Below are 15,797 nucleotides of genomic sequence, written 5' to 3'. Positions count from 1 at the left end.
TATTAAAATCTTTAAAACCGCATATTATTTTGTGATTCAACTTCAGATTAGAAATTTAACAGAAATTTATTTATTGATTTCAATTAAAATAAAACTTAATAATAAGAAGCTACAGTTATAATTTTTAATTCAGTTGCTAACTACGTTTTTAATAGATACAAAGCATCTCAAAAGTATATTTTCTAAAAATATTTCTTAAATTTGGAACAGAATTTCATTACTTTTATTATCTTCCTTACTTGTATGTAAAATTAATTATTTTATTACTCATTATCACTTTGTTTATAAAAATTTTAGAACTTGTTATTACTACATTTACAAGAAATTGTAGTAGAGTTAGTAAATTTTCCTTCCATATGTACTTTTCGGTTATTCTCAATAATCAATGGCAAATTCTTCTGCTAATTGAAGTAAAAAGAATCTTATCTCAATCTATTTTCTCCTTTTATTTCTTAATATATAATCCAGGCATTATGCCAACTAAATCGAATTTACAATGCAAATGCCCAAATGTGCATGGACCTTATACAATATGTAGAATATACATGCACATTATATTTCATAATCTGCAAACATTGTAAAAACTGACTTCCCCCCCCAGTTAAACTTGTCATAATAGATATACACTACATATCTTTATCAGAATAAGCAAAAGAAAAATTAATGTTAAAAAACTGCTAGCATATATCATAAACTGAGAACTTTCTTATCGAAAGCTTGTAACTGATCATTTTGATCAGTTTTGATATGTTTCTAAAATTTTACTGGCTTCTTGAAGCAAAAATCACTCAATGTTTCACTCATTGCATGCAGCTTTTATTTTGATTGTTACAATATGAAAACTGATATATGTATTACTCTTCTAGCAAGTGAACAATCATCACTTCTTTCAAAACAAGCGCTTGCATATATAAGTAGTAAATGCATCCAAAGTTTTATTTTATTGATTATGATTTTTATGCTAATCAAATAAACAAATTATACAATTAATACCCTTTAAAAGCACGAATGCAAATAATACATAAATATCTTTTTGATATATAGTGACATTACTTTCCAGTGATTACCCTAAAGGCCAGAAGGTACCGAGAGATTTCATCATACTAAATTAGTATATACACAATTAGTAAAACATCATACTAAATTAGTATATACACTAATATATTGTATATATATATATTTAGTGTATTTGTATATACACAGTGTGCATATATAGATTATTAAATAGCATATTTTTAATATACGAAAAACAAACACATGACTGAATATTTTGAAAGAATTACATAACTTTTTTTAATTACGAATGAAAAATATGACAAATGAAATTCATAATAATAATAATAATGTATTTAAAATAACTCCCCCCCCACACACAAAAAAAAGTAACTTGGAATTTATGCTTTATAACGTTTATTATATTGTTTAAATTTCAGATTCAAGAATCAGAATTCAAAAGCAGCCAGAATGAAAGATAATGATAATTATCTTTTACTTTACTTTTACTTAAATTAGATAAATGAAATTAACATATTTACAACAGCTTCTAAAAAATTCAGAAATCGTGCTTTATAACATTTATTATCTTGTTTAAATTTCAAATCAAGATATTCAAAGACTGGCAATATGAAAGATAAAGCCATTTTTACAAATGAGAGATGGAAATTTTAAAAAAAAGTATTTTCCTTCGGAAAAACAATTTTAATACAGTATCATTATATAAAAACAAATCATTAAATCAAAATTTTACACACAAATTTTTGGTTTTAAAATCACCCAAATACAAGTCACCCAACTTGGTGATGCATATCAGAATTACAAAGCAATGTACCACAAAAAAAAAAAAAAAAAAAAAAAAAAAAAAAAAAAAAAAAAAAAATTAATTCAAACAGTAATCAGAATGGTTGCCATAGAGATTTGGAGACAAATCGGCCAAATTGATACTGTTATGAAAATTAGCAAATTTGTATAAAATTTTGGATATACAATTTTAAACTGGAGCCGCCATCATAAAAATTACCAAAAAATTCATAAAAGTCAACAGATATGCTATATGGCCCAAATAAGAAAATTATTTTAGATATTCTTTCAATGAAATATGACAAACGACATAGTAAAGCTTATTTAAACCAATATAGTTTTTTAAAAAAAAACTTGACTTCCATATATACTACAAGTGTATGAGGTTCTAAACTCATTAACAATCAGTTTTACAATAAAATAATCTAACTACATCCTACTTGTGTGTAACAGACATTCCTTCAAATTAGAATTATTGCTATATATTAGTCTCCTTAATCTGAAGTGTAAACAATATAAAATGTATTACATACCAACAATCATAATTCGATTAAATTAATACCTTATAACAATTAGGACACATACCTTATGACAATTAGGACATTTATAAACCCCATTTTCACAGTGAACATGTACATGTTCTTTCAAAGCCACAATTTGATCAAATTCTGCCTTACAAATTGGGCATTCATAAAATTTTCTTTCTTCACTGTAAAAAAAAAAAAATAAATAAATAAAATAAAGACACTGAATTATAATGCAAAACTCTAGTTGTGATTATAGAATATTTAATTTAAAAATTCTATAATTTTAAATAAAGTACTTGGTTAAAATTTTCAGAATTCATAATGTACCATATCTGTCACTTATCACACTTAAAATCACTTGCATTCCAAACCTACTTGAGTATTAAGCGCTGATTGTAACAAATGGTGATTTGAGCATTGCAAATAGGAACATCAGTTTTAAATTTTCAAAATAAATTAACAACTAACAATTAATTCATTAATTAATCCTGAAATACTAATTAAAAATTAATGCCAAAATTAAAATACAGGGCGTTTATAAAGTCCCGGACCCATTTTGATGTTTAATAACTCATAAAGTAATAAAGATAGATTAAAATTAATAACATAAATGGTTAGATAGACTCAAAAAGTTTCATGACCCTTGTCAATGAACTTCCAAGTGTGCTCCCTTCGTCGCACAGAGAATATCAAGTCGATATTCAATTTCACGCCAGGTACCGGTAAGCATGTCGACATCCACAGAGGTTATTACGGTTGTAATTCAGGCTTTTAGGTCATCAATATTCGACACTCTCCTCCTGTAAACCTTGTCCTTTACAAATCCCCAAAGAAAAAAGAACAGCGCATTATATCAGGTGATCTGGGTGGCCAAGGAACTAGACCTCCTCGCCCAATCCATCTTCCTGTAAAATGGCATTCAAAGAACTACAAACAATGGTACTCCAATGAGATGGTGCACCATCTTGTTGCAAAAAGACATGTGGCTAAAGTTCTTCTAGTTGTGAAAATATGAAGTTTTCCAACATGTCTAAGTATACGACTGATGAGACCGTCTTTTCTGTAAAAAAGAAAGGCCCAATGACTCGGTCGTCATTAGTCCACACCACACATTAACCTTTGGGGAATCCCTTTGTGCCTCACGGTATTCATGGGGGTTTTCAGATCCCCATATGCGCACATTATGGCGATTAACAATGCCAGAAAGATGCCAAAAACAAAAGAGAGAAAAATGCAATTAATAAGCAGACGATATTTAGAAAATTACAAATATTTAGACTGGAAAATGAAATTATCTGAAACTAACCACACGCGCAGACAATATTTACAAAAGTAAAGATATTCAAACCTGAAAAGGAAAATATATAAGTTATTCCAGAAATAAATGCAATAAGTTTGTTTATATCTTCATTATTTTATGAGTTATTAAACATCAAAATGGGTCCGAGACTTTATAAACACCCTGTATTTTTGCATTTTTTAAATTCACTTTTTAATTTTTTATAAAAATATTTTTATAATTATGCACTTGATAAAGTTTTCTCTCAACAAACAACTATTCTATATGCGTTTGTTTTATATTGTTCAGCAATAGTTTTCAACTGCATTCTCAATTTCATAACACTACTGATAGTTTTTCTGATCAGCACCTTTCAGTTTAAGAATTTTTCTCAGAATCTGCATTGCTTTTCAACTTACTGATGGCATGTCATCACTTTTCCTCCATAATTTGCACTTTCAGGATAAGAAGATGCATAGGTAGTTGTGGTACTATTTTTAAGCTTGAGAAGTTTTAATTTCGAGCAGCGATTGCACAAAAGATTTTGCACAGCAGTTACAGCAAGGAAAGCGTGATGTAAAACATGGTGCAATACGAAGCCTTCAAGAAGGGTTTCATGGAATTGAATTTAAAAATTTAAAGCACTGTTCCAATAATGTTTAATTTGGTAATACATTTTTCTTCATATTTTGATATATATATATACACATAATAACAAACAAAAGGAAAGGACTATTAATGAATATACACACACACATACATACTCTGAAAAGATTTTTCTACTGCAGTATTCTTCCAATATGAAAATTACAGCTACATATATATGTAAGAAAAATAAAGAATACGTAAAACGTTAAACCAGTGGCGTAAATTTCCCTTCTCAATCCTAAAAATAGTAACCTCTCTCTCCACTGCTAGATTAATCTCTGTCATATGACTCTTATATAATTCTGGTGATGTAAATGGAACTAAAACTAAGCCAATAGTAATTTTACAGTAATATTAACTATCCAATCAAAATGCATTGAAAACCAAAACTAAATCAGTCTGAATTAAGATTTCAGCCTGAACATAAGGCATTTGCTTTCTACGCTTTGGCCTAGCTGGACTGCAGTCTGTCTGTTCCTCCTTCCTTACTGCAAAATTATCTGGAATGTAAGCTTTTTGGAATAGGCACAAATAATGTGCCAACTTGTTTAAGGCGCAACATGTTTGCTGAAATAAATTTGAATTTTAAATATAACTCGACTGCCAAATTTCTTACTCATAGTGAATCGGCGTTTCAGCATTCAACGACATCAAAATTCTGGCTGTTCATTGCAAAATATGATGGCTCCTTAAAGGATAATTGCCGACCTCAAAATTAATTATTCTAGATTTTATACTCTCCCCCTAAGTTTATCCTTTCTCCCAAATTTGAGATCATTACAAATTACATGCCATTGCTTAAAAAAGGTAACTAAAAGTAAAATTAACTAATCACGGCTTAGATTCACAGATGCACATAAGCAGTATAAATTCTGCTTCGTGAGGAACTACGTTAATTTTTTCCTGACTTCTGCCATGCAAACATCTCCACGCTGCGCATGCTTTCCTGCTTATGTCATACTTTTAAAATCAGTCTTGTGCAGCGGTTCTCAACCTTTTGACTAACGTGTACCATCTAAACAAAAATTAAAAACTTTTAGTACCATCACTACTCTTGTACAAAGATAGTAACCTCTCCACTGCTAGATTAATTTACTAGTGCTAGAGAAAAACTCAATCAGGATGTTGGGGTTTTAATTTTTGAATTTAATAGTTAAAAATACTTTGAATCTTTGTGTACCACATCTTTTTCTCTTGTGTACCATCAGTGGTACGCATACCACCAGTTAAGAACTCCTGGTCTAGTGGGAAACAGTGGGATCAAGAAAACCAGACAAGTCCACAAACCTGGCAGTGGACCATGAAATCTTACATCAGCACATGATGACACTTCAATTGCATGATAGTAATAGATCATGCATAATACTGAAGCACTGTTACAGGTTACCATTGTCAGTTTTAACAGTTCACCAGCATCTGCTCCTCCATGCATGGCATGCTTACATTCCTTTGGACAGTACTGCCCAGGACAGGACTGCCTAGAGCAGAACCATCTATGAAAATAGCAGCAATCAGCAGACTCAGCAACACAACGGCAGACATGCCAGCTGGCATCAAACATCTTTTCCAAAGAATCCTGCTTTACTTTGGAGTATAGCGATTGTTAAGTATATTACTGGAGGAATTAAAACAACAAGAATTGGCATAATATTTGTAAATTTCAGGACTAGTTTCAAAGGTTTGAATATAGAACCTTCTTCTTCAGCTCCAGAAATGCAGATGATGAAAGAGAAACTACTGTTCAGGTGATAAGAATGGCAGGAAGTAAGTCAAGCTATTGGGTGTCATATATTGCTGAAAAATAAAAACGCTGAAATAATTTCCTTAAAAGCTGTGGACTGGGTTATTTTAAATATGTGTTAGGCATTATAGAAATGAATGGCATCTGTGAGACTGCATTATCCAGCATCATATTGAATGCACATATCCTTCATTCAATCCATTTCTGCAGGGTATTTCAGCATCAGAATGCCTGTCCACATGTTGATAGGCTGTTCTAAGACTTCTCAGTATGTCAGATACTACTACATTCTTGAATGGTCCATTCAGACATATTTGAGATTTTAAAATTTTATTCAACTCTAATGTAATAATAATTAACTTCTTTAATAGAGTTGCAATTTTAAGGAAGAAGAACAGAAAGCTTAATAAAGTCATAAAAATAGATTGCTCATTTGGAAATTAACTATAAGAAAAATTATCAGTTCTAAGAAGTTTTATCTACTCAACCACTGAAATATATATATATATATATAATAGGAAGAAACATTGTAGCGAGTTTGCTAAAAAGTTACCAGGAGCTAAAAAGTTTTCCAACATTGATTTTAAACAGTTTTCTTTCACGTGTAAGCAGTCTTTTCTTCTTTTCTCCATGTTAATAATTTTTCCAAATAATTCTTTCAAAAATTTTCTTCTATGTTAATATTTTAGTAATACTGCGTTGAACTATTTCGTGAAGCTACAGCTCCTGGTAACTTTTTAGCAAACTCGCTACAATGTTTCTTCCTATTATTTCATATTTTTGCAGCATTTTGTGCAAAAATTTTTAAGACCAAATAGGTCTTACATATCATTACTTATTAGCTTTTCAATTTCTATTTCGATTATATTATATATATATATATATATGAATGATATATAAATAAGACATGTTTTTAAACTTGTAGCTGTACATATCATGCTAAGGAGAAAAAAAAATAAAATAGTGAGTTCATTTTATAAATTAAATCTCAAATTCACTATGACATTACTGAAATATTAATGAGCATCATACATCGACTTTAAGAACTGCTCCTTCCTTTCCTTCAGATTATGCAGTTACCATGTAGGTTGTATCCCTTTTCGATACTGAATAATTACTATATTTAGGCTACATAAATAAATAAAGCACTCAGCAAAAATATCTGTTGAAAAAAAGCTTTCATGAAATATTCATGATATGCTTTCTGCATATTCATACATATGCAGAAAGATCTTAAACTTCACAATAAAATTATGCTTTTATAATGTTGCCTGCTGGCCCTCTGCAGAGAAGGCTAATTTTGGAATTTTAACTTCTGGCTTCAAAGCTAAATCTTCTTCTACGTCTTGGTAAGCAATTACATGCATTTTAAACTTTCGATTAAAATATGCATTAGCCCTTTGTACTAAATTCAGAAATTTGCGTTCTGTTTATTATAATATACTTGAAATAAAGAACTGACTGTAATGTCTATGACTGCCTTTTTATTAATAAAATCATCAACTGAAAAGACTTGCGCATTTTTCTATCATGTCACAGCTTTCATTTTATATATTTGTACATGTGTATAATAAATTAAATGAACAAGCAATATTCTTTAAGATTTTAGATAGCAATAAAATATTACATAGATATAATACTAATACAAACCTATGAACTTTTATATGACAAGCTAAAGCAGAATTATTCAAAAACCGCTTGAAACAAGTGTCACACTGCAACGGTTTTGATTCTTCACTTCCATGAACAAGATAATGCCTAATTAAACGCTCATCTGAAGCAAAGGATTTATAACATAAGTTGCATTTAAAAGGTTTCATAGGATTGATGATGCCTCTATAGCAACGCTGCTTGCCAATCTTGCCATGCACACTCGCATGTTCAATTAAATCTCTTCTGCTTGAGAATTCCTATTTTTTTTTTAAAAAAGGGAATCCATTAGAAAAAATATAAAAATCAAATTACAAATATTTAATAGTCTGATTAAGTAACATATTACACTTAAAAATAATATGAGAAGCATTAAAAATTAATAACTAAGTAATCTGATACTCAGTAATAATATACTGATATACTAAAGTAATCTGATATACATAAACAATTCATATACACTGGAGTGTCACTGAATTAGGGATAGCAAATCAATAATGAGCTGGCCTTCCTCTGGCCTTGATAATGGCTGCTACACAACGAGACACAGATTAAATATGTTGGCAGAAATATATGCTGCCACAAGAAAACAACCCAGACTATGATTGACCTATCATGGCCTTGCATAGTTCAATCCTGGCATACAAAATCCATCGCTTCATGAGCTTCATGATCCAGGCTCCCGTTGGTATCACTACATGGTACTCGTTTCCAGTTCTCTAGAGTCCATTCTCTATGTTCTCATGCCCAGGCAAGATATGCAGCTCGATAGCAAGCAATGAGCAATGGTACTCTTGTGGGTCTGCAGCTTTTGAAGCCCATATGGTAAAGCGAGTGTTGCACAATCCATTTACTGAGTGTATGACTGGTGCCCTGATTCAGATGAATAGTAATTTGAGCTAATGTTTAGCTTCACTGGCTATCTACAATACAACATTCATTCAAGTCTAAATGTCCTTTGCAATTTGCCTGCTTGCTAGTTTTCTCCCACCACCAACATCCATGTATTCGTAGTACACTCTTGACACTGTCAAACTTAAAATCCTAACATTTTGACGATTTCGGAAACTGAATAGCCCATGCATCGAGTGCCTACTATCTGCCCATGATTGAAGGCGAATAAATCAGAAGTTTTACCTATACTAGCAATTGAAACAACTGATTAACAACAACCATACTACTAGCTACAAATGAAGTTATCACAACAACCTCACATAATGATAAATGTCGTGCAACACAACAAAATTTGCAAAGCCTAATTCTATCCCTAATTCAGTGGCACTTCAGTGTATGGTCTCAACAGCCCATAACACTTTTTTCCTCCTTCCTTAAATTCTAAAAAATTTTTGCTTTGACTAATTCTTTTCTTTCAAACCTTGTCATTAAACCTCTGGTTTCAAGCTGCTTATTCAAATTATAGTCCATATCATCTTTATCATAGATTTTTAAATTAATAAAATAATTTAGAGCTACAAAAAATAATCTAGAACTGCTCGATATAAAAAAAATCATGCATATACTTAATACCAATATATATATATATATATATATATATATATATAATAACAAAACAAATCTTTTGGAAAAAAAAAAAAAAAACACAAATGTGCCAAGTCATTTTCGTGCATTAAGCTGTAGAAAAATTATATATATATATATATATATATATATATATGTAAATCAAAATTAACCACATAATTCTCTTTTATTCTAAAATTCATATCTTTTCTGGACTGCGTCCTTTCTAGATCAGTCCATCTTGCAAGGCTTGCGTAATGCTGATGATGCAGCTAACTTGGAATATGAACTCAAAACTTTTTTGAGAACTGAAACTTTTCTAAAAACCTTCTCTTGGTGAGCCTCCATAATAATTGCACACTTTTAACTTCAGCTCTCCTGCAGTCAAGATGCTACTTCGCTTCATTTGCTTCGTCATGCCGGTAACTATACTATTATCTAAAATGTGATACTCCGTATAAAATTGTGGGGTGCGTATTGCGACCATGATCATGTGTGATGAAAGATATGCTTTTGATAATTAGTTTGTATTCACCAACAGAAGTTATATTCAATTTGGCTACATCTGTCTACAAGTCTTTTCTTCCAATGTCATCTTTCTAACTATGCTGTAAAGTCTCCCCAGGCTATAATGCAGAGAACCATTGCCAATCTGTTGCAACTTACTCTAAGTCATCTTATTACATATATACTGATTACAGAAATACTTATTTCTAATAACTGGAGTGCATATATTTCATATCATGCAGTATCAATAGAAAATATATAAAAAAATATTATGAATTTAACATGATGCTATCACATACTTCAATTTTAACACTATGAATTTTTTACTAACATAACAATCATCAATTTACCAAAAACGATCCTGGCAGCAAAACAAATAAGCTGTAGAAATATTTATTGATGATCCTTTCAAAAAATTATTACTGATGCTGACAACTACTGCAATCAATGGCAAAACCTTTTGCCAGATAATAAATAACATGAAAATTACAAACTAGAACAATTAAAACCGTGCAATAAAAAAGTCATTAATACTACAGATCATCAGACTTTACCGTAATAACCAATATAATTTTAACATATGGTAGCATGTTTCCCCTAGCATTTAAGGAAGTGGAAAATGATATGAATATTTAAAATAACCGACTGTTTTCATTTTACTAACAAACACTCCTGCAAAGGCCACGTCAAACCTTTCCCTTCTATGTTTATGCCATCTTAATACAAGACTGACTGATCACAGATAAGCAAACATGAACTGATATTCAGTCCATAATTTGAGTCAGCTGCACATTCACCTTCTCTATTTATTTATGAATGATATGAACCCTAAGAAGCAGTGGAAACAAGCAATACAAATGAGCAAAATTCAAGTTACAGGAAAACAGAAATGAAGATATATTATTAGATATTGTTAAATTATACGAATGAATGTTAATATTACTATGTAATCTTATTAAAATGTAGGATTTTTTTCTTTAATGATTTAAATTTTAATAGTGACATATAGTATATCAATGTCTACTTTCCCTTTGTTACATTCTTACTATAATCACATACTTCATAAATTATTCACATAATTTTATGTTTTTGATTTTCAGACGATAAAATTAAAAAAAAAAAAAAAAAAAGGAGGAATGTCAGATAACCCAGTAAATAACCAATACTATGAGAAAGCAAATATTTAAATATATAAAGCACTTCTCTTTTGGAGACCATCATAATTATGAGTGATCCTCTCCCCCCCCCAAAAAAAAACAAATCCTATATGAATAGAGCATGATTTTATATGAAACCTATATTTCAATCATTCGATGTAAGAAATTTCTGCAAAACGAAATGCACCTCAGTCTATATAAGAGTAAAGCTATCAGTTATAATGATGCAAAGACATCATGGAAACATCAAACATATCAAATGAGTAGGTATGTTCAAGATATTAAATGAGGGGAAAGTGTAAATCATCTAAAGGCTTATTTTTAGGCATGCTGTCAAATAAAACTGATACAAATGATATAGCTGAACTCAAAATATAGGCATGAACAAAATTACCCACCATAACCTGAGGCTCTTCCACTACAGGCCAACCTCTCTAGGACTTAACCACTATACTGGAGCAGATGTTTAATAAACACTATTTCTGAGAGGATTACAAGAAGCACGTTTAAATATGGGAGCAACATCATAATGTTATAGGACTCCCTCCTATCTATTTTGACTTCAATTCTTTAGTTTTATTCTCTGTAACTCTGAAACCTGTAATATTTCATTATATTTTAGATAATAAAATTCTTCCTTGCATTGTGGCAAAAGCATGAAGTAGGCCTTTTTCTTATTTTATCTCAATAATGCACTGTTACAAAAGCAAGGTTTTGATGAACAGAAAAGAATGGGGGCAAAAGGCATAAAAAACTAAATCATATGAAAGATATTTCACTAGTACACTGAAATTAGAAAATGTGTGAAAAAAAATTAAGAAAGATATTGCAATTTTTTTAAGCCTTACTCTTAACAAAGAATAAAATGTACTTTAAAAACACATTGTGATGGTTTTCCAACCTCCCCCCCCCAAAAAAAAACCTAACAATTGTACAGATTATGAGTAAAATAAATGAATTTCAGGTTAATATGGAGATTTCAGAGATCCTACACAGTAGACTGATGATAATTCATGAAAGGACTTAATTCAAATAATACATAGAGTTTTCAGCATTATAGATTTTAAATTTAAAAGCTTACAACATGTTTAGGGAAAGCTGCAGCATTTCAGAATTGGAACAAAAATTTGGTATAAAGAATACTGGCACAAACAATGTAAACTGCACAAAAAGAACGGGGGCAGTTCTATATCTTCCGTTCTACTGTGCCAGTTGAAAAATTCAACTTGTGTTTTTCATGTCTCAAAAGCATGATTTAGGCTATGTATTAGATTTATATATAGCACAGCTCTAATATAGGTGTTTTGACAGAAAATCAGACTTTTTCTGAAATGACATACCAATTTTTTTCCCTATTTCGATTCTACAACTCAAATTATGACTAAATATTAAATTTTGTAAAATTTAATAATTTATTTCTAAAATAAATCTACTTTATGATGATGGTAAAATATTATAGGTTATAATTTAAAAAAATTATTTAGAAATACAAATTTTAAAAATAAATCATAAAAAATGGGCAAATTTTATTTGGAATGAACCTAAATTTCAAATTCTGTAAGAAGGGATCAAGTAACTTCAAGTAAGTAATAAAAAAGAGATATTAGTAAATATATATCAAATTCAATTAACATCGAGGAGCTAAAATTTTGAGAGCCGATTGTTTAAAAACTACTTGAGCAATTTTTACAAAACTGATAGTTTGGCATAATATGAAACGTAAAATCGAAATATAGGGGGGAAAATGGCATGTCATTTCAGAAAAAGTCCGATTTTTTGTCGAAATACCTATATTGGAACAAAGCTATATATAAATCTAATATATATCATAAGGCGTGATTTCGAGACGTGAAAAACGCATGTTGAATGTCGTCAATCGGCTCAGTAGAACAGGAAATATAGAACTGTCTTTCTTTTTTTTTTTTTTTTTCTCACACTGTACAATAATACACAATAAAAGTTTTCAACCAGCACTGATGAAATATACACTTTGCTATTTTTATATGTCAAACATGAATATACATTTTAATTTTTCATTCAAACTTTTTTATTACAAAAGTAAATTAGTTAAAATTTAATGACAATTTAGAAGATTGTTTCATAAATTATTATTTAGAAAATTATTGCATTTTAATGGCATCCAAATCAGCTTACCTGTGTGCATTCGGGACATTTGTGCAACTCATCACTACCTAGTTTGCTTTCATCACTTCCTTCAAATCCATCCTCAGTACCAAGATTACCTTCTAAGAATGCATGTTCCTCATTGAAAGCCACATTTTCAGCAGCATGAGTCAAGGTATGAAGATTAAGAACACTAGAATTATCAAATGTGAGACCACAGTGAGTACAAACCCACTCAGCCCCTTGTTTTTTTTTAAATAAGGATTTCACCGGCTTTACTGCCTGCAAGTCATCATCTCGTTTATGACGACGCACATGCCTGAAAACCATTAATATTTCATTTAAACGTACAAATATATACACAAAAAGAAATGAAATATTAACAACACACTAATTCCAAAATATATTCATGCCCGAAATTATCCCTACATGCACGAAATCGTGGATTTTTCAGAAACTGTGACCTATATAAATTTATGTGGAATGATACTCAGCATCATAACACATAAACATAAAGGACAAATATTAAGAAATTGGGTATTATATAAAACTGTTGCATGAATCAATAAAAATGATGTTAACATGTTATAAGGAGGGTTCAGTGGGGTAAAAAAGAATAGCTCAGGAAAAAATTAAGGTTCGTGATTTTAATACGAAATGTGATCTCTCTTGATTCGCACACACATTTCACAATGGCTTTTCCTGCCAACAAAAACTTTGTTAACTGCAGTTCGAGGAATTAAATTTCATTCATTCAGAAATTCAGTCTTTGGGGTATTTTACCTCTGTAGGAGATGGATGCCTTCATGCACCTGCTTTTCTAAGGTACTCCTATAAGTTCTTTATTGGGTTAAGATCATGAGATTTTGCTCAATGTCTTCATCATTATGTCTTCCATACACATTCGCATTACCAAAACTGTCATGTTCCATAATGTTTGAAGAAAGATTTTGCATTCTTGACTCCCTCGAGATGTAAACATGTTTAAAATCAGATGTTAAACTAAGCTTCAACTTATCATCAAAGAGAACACATGACCATCAGTACTGACTGGAGTTCTAATATTCTTTGCACCAATTAAAACGATCCCCATTTTGTTCCGAAAACAGTAAAATGCATACATTTGGTTTTCTGGCAAAAAAGACTTTTTCATAAAGCCTTCTGTATTCAGTTTGGCACGATACAACAGTTCCAATCACTATTGCAAGCTCTAAACTTAACTTCTAAGAAATAGATTTCTAGTTATGATAGGCAATTATTGCCAGATATCAACTTGAGAAACAGTTATTATTCATTTATGATCTAGTTCAGGCCTCTTTACAACAATTACAGAGTTCTAAAATTGTTTCCATAGTGTAGACAATCATCTTGAAATATTCACACATGGTTATATGAGTGAAACCACTTGAAAATTCTTAAAATATTTAGACATCTCATGACTGTCTCCTTACTTCTAAATGGTCATGTTTGCCACTTCAAAGTCATGCCAAATGATACTTCAGAGCCATAACAAAACATTTTGACAAGCAATGAAATCCAAAGCTAGCTGTATTGCAAAAAGTCGCTCAGATATTCAGTTTGCACAAATGCTTGATTCACGGGCAGATGATGTAATTCTTTAATTTGCATATGAGAAACCATCTGACCACTTTTAATTGGATAATGCTAATCTGATCTGTGATCTGTGTGTAATGATGATCTGTGCAACTGGTAGGTTATTTAAGAGGAGAAATTACGATTCCAGGTCATAACCTCTTCACGAATTTCATTCCGTAGACAGTAAATACGCCTCGCATACAGGTGGTGTGCGAACGATATGCACAGATGTCAGAATTTGAGAGAGGTTGTGTAGTTGGGCTCAAAGAAGCCAGTTGGTCTTATAGGCGAATAGCTCGACATTTGAGCAGGAGCGATGCCACTATTAGACGATGTTGGCAGGAATGGGTGAACCATGGCTGCACACAGCATCAAGAACGAGGCGGTAGACCTAAAGAAATGACAGAACGTGAAGACTGAGCAATCGTCAGAGTGGCATTCACAGCCCAGATGCATCATTATCATCGACTGTACATGCAACTAGTGCTTCAGTGACCGCAAGAACCATTCATAGACGGCTCACAGAAAAAAGACTGAGGTCACGGCGCCAATTGCGCCGACTACCATTGACCTCTGTACAACATCAAGCCCGTTTGCAGTGGTGTCGGGATCATTCACACTGGAATGTCACTGACTGGAGCAGAACAGTCTTCAATGATGAGTCCCGCTTTGAACTGAGCCCTGATGACCAGTGAAGGCGAGTCTGGAGACGCCCCGCATAGCGGCGTGATACCAACCTGACTGTCTTCTGGCAGACAGGCCGACAACCAGGAGGGATGGTCTGGGGTGCCATTTCATTTCATAGTAGAACCCCTTTGGCTGTCATCCATCGCAACCTTATAGCACAGCAGTATGTCGTTGAAGTTCTAAGGCCCGTTGTGTTTCAGCAAGATAATGCCCGTCCCCGCACTGCACATGTTTCTACTGCTTGCCGAACATTACCTTGGCCAGCAAGATCGCCGGATCTCTCTCTTATTGAGCAAGTTTGGAGCATTATAAGCAAGCCCTCCAACCAGCTCGGAATGTTCACAATCTAACATGCCAGTTGGACAGAATTTGGCACGATATTCCTCAGGAGGACATCCGCAGCCTCTATCAATCGATTCCAAGCCAAATAACTGCTTGCATAAGGGGCAGAGGTGGACAAACGTGTTACTGACTTTTTCACTTTGTGAAGCTCTATCACCTCAATAAATCATCCAATTTTTCTCAAACTGTAATCATTTGTTTTTCGATACATGTACATCACTTCT

The 15,797-nt window shown here is 31.8% G+C and overlaps 1 protein-coding gene across 6 annotated transcripts in view; it reads right to left on the bottom strand.

Annotated features, from left to right (window-relative positions):
• LOC118199919 (uncharacterized) overlaps positions 1-15,797 on the bottom strand; it is a 99,267-nt gene that overhangs the window by 17,939 nt on the left and 65,531 nt on the right. For all 6 annotated transcript variants that reach the window (XM_035371796.2, XM_035371798.2, XM_035371799.2 and 3 more), the window contains 3 exons: positions 12,979-13,267; positions 7,643-7,902; positions 2,383-2,506 (listed from right to left, as the gene is read on the bottom strand). In XM_035371796.2, coding sequence (XP_035227687.1) covers positions 2,383-2,506; positions 7,643-7,902; positions 12,979-13,267 — 673 coding nt within the window. The remainder of the gene's footprint in view (positions 1-2,382; positions 2,507-7,642; positions 7,903-12,978; positions 13,268-15,797) is intronic.

The sequence above is a fragment of the Stegodyphus dumicola genome, chromosome 5 (assembly GCF_044657685.1).
Source record: "Stegodyphus dumicola isolate Sdum_Otavi_A_Nest chromosome 5, ASM4465768v1".
In the NCBI taxonomy this organism is placed as follows: domain Eukaryota; kingdom Metazoa; phylum Arthropoda; class Arachnida; order Araneae; family Eresidae; genus Stegodyphus; species Stegodyphus dumicola.
This window is presented reverse-complemented; position numbering and strand designations above follow the sequence as displayed.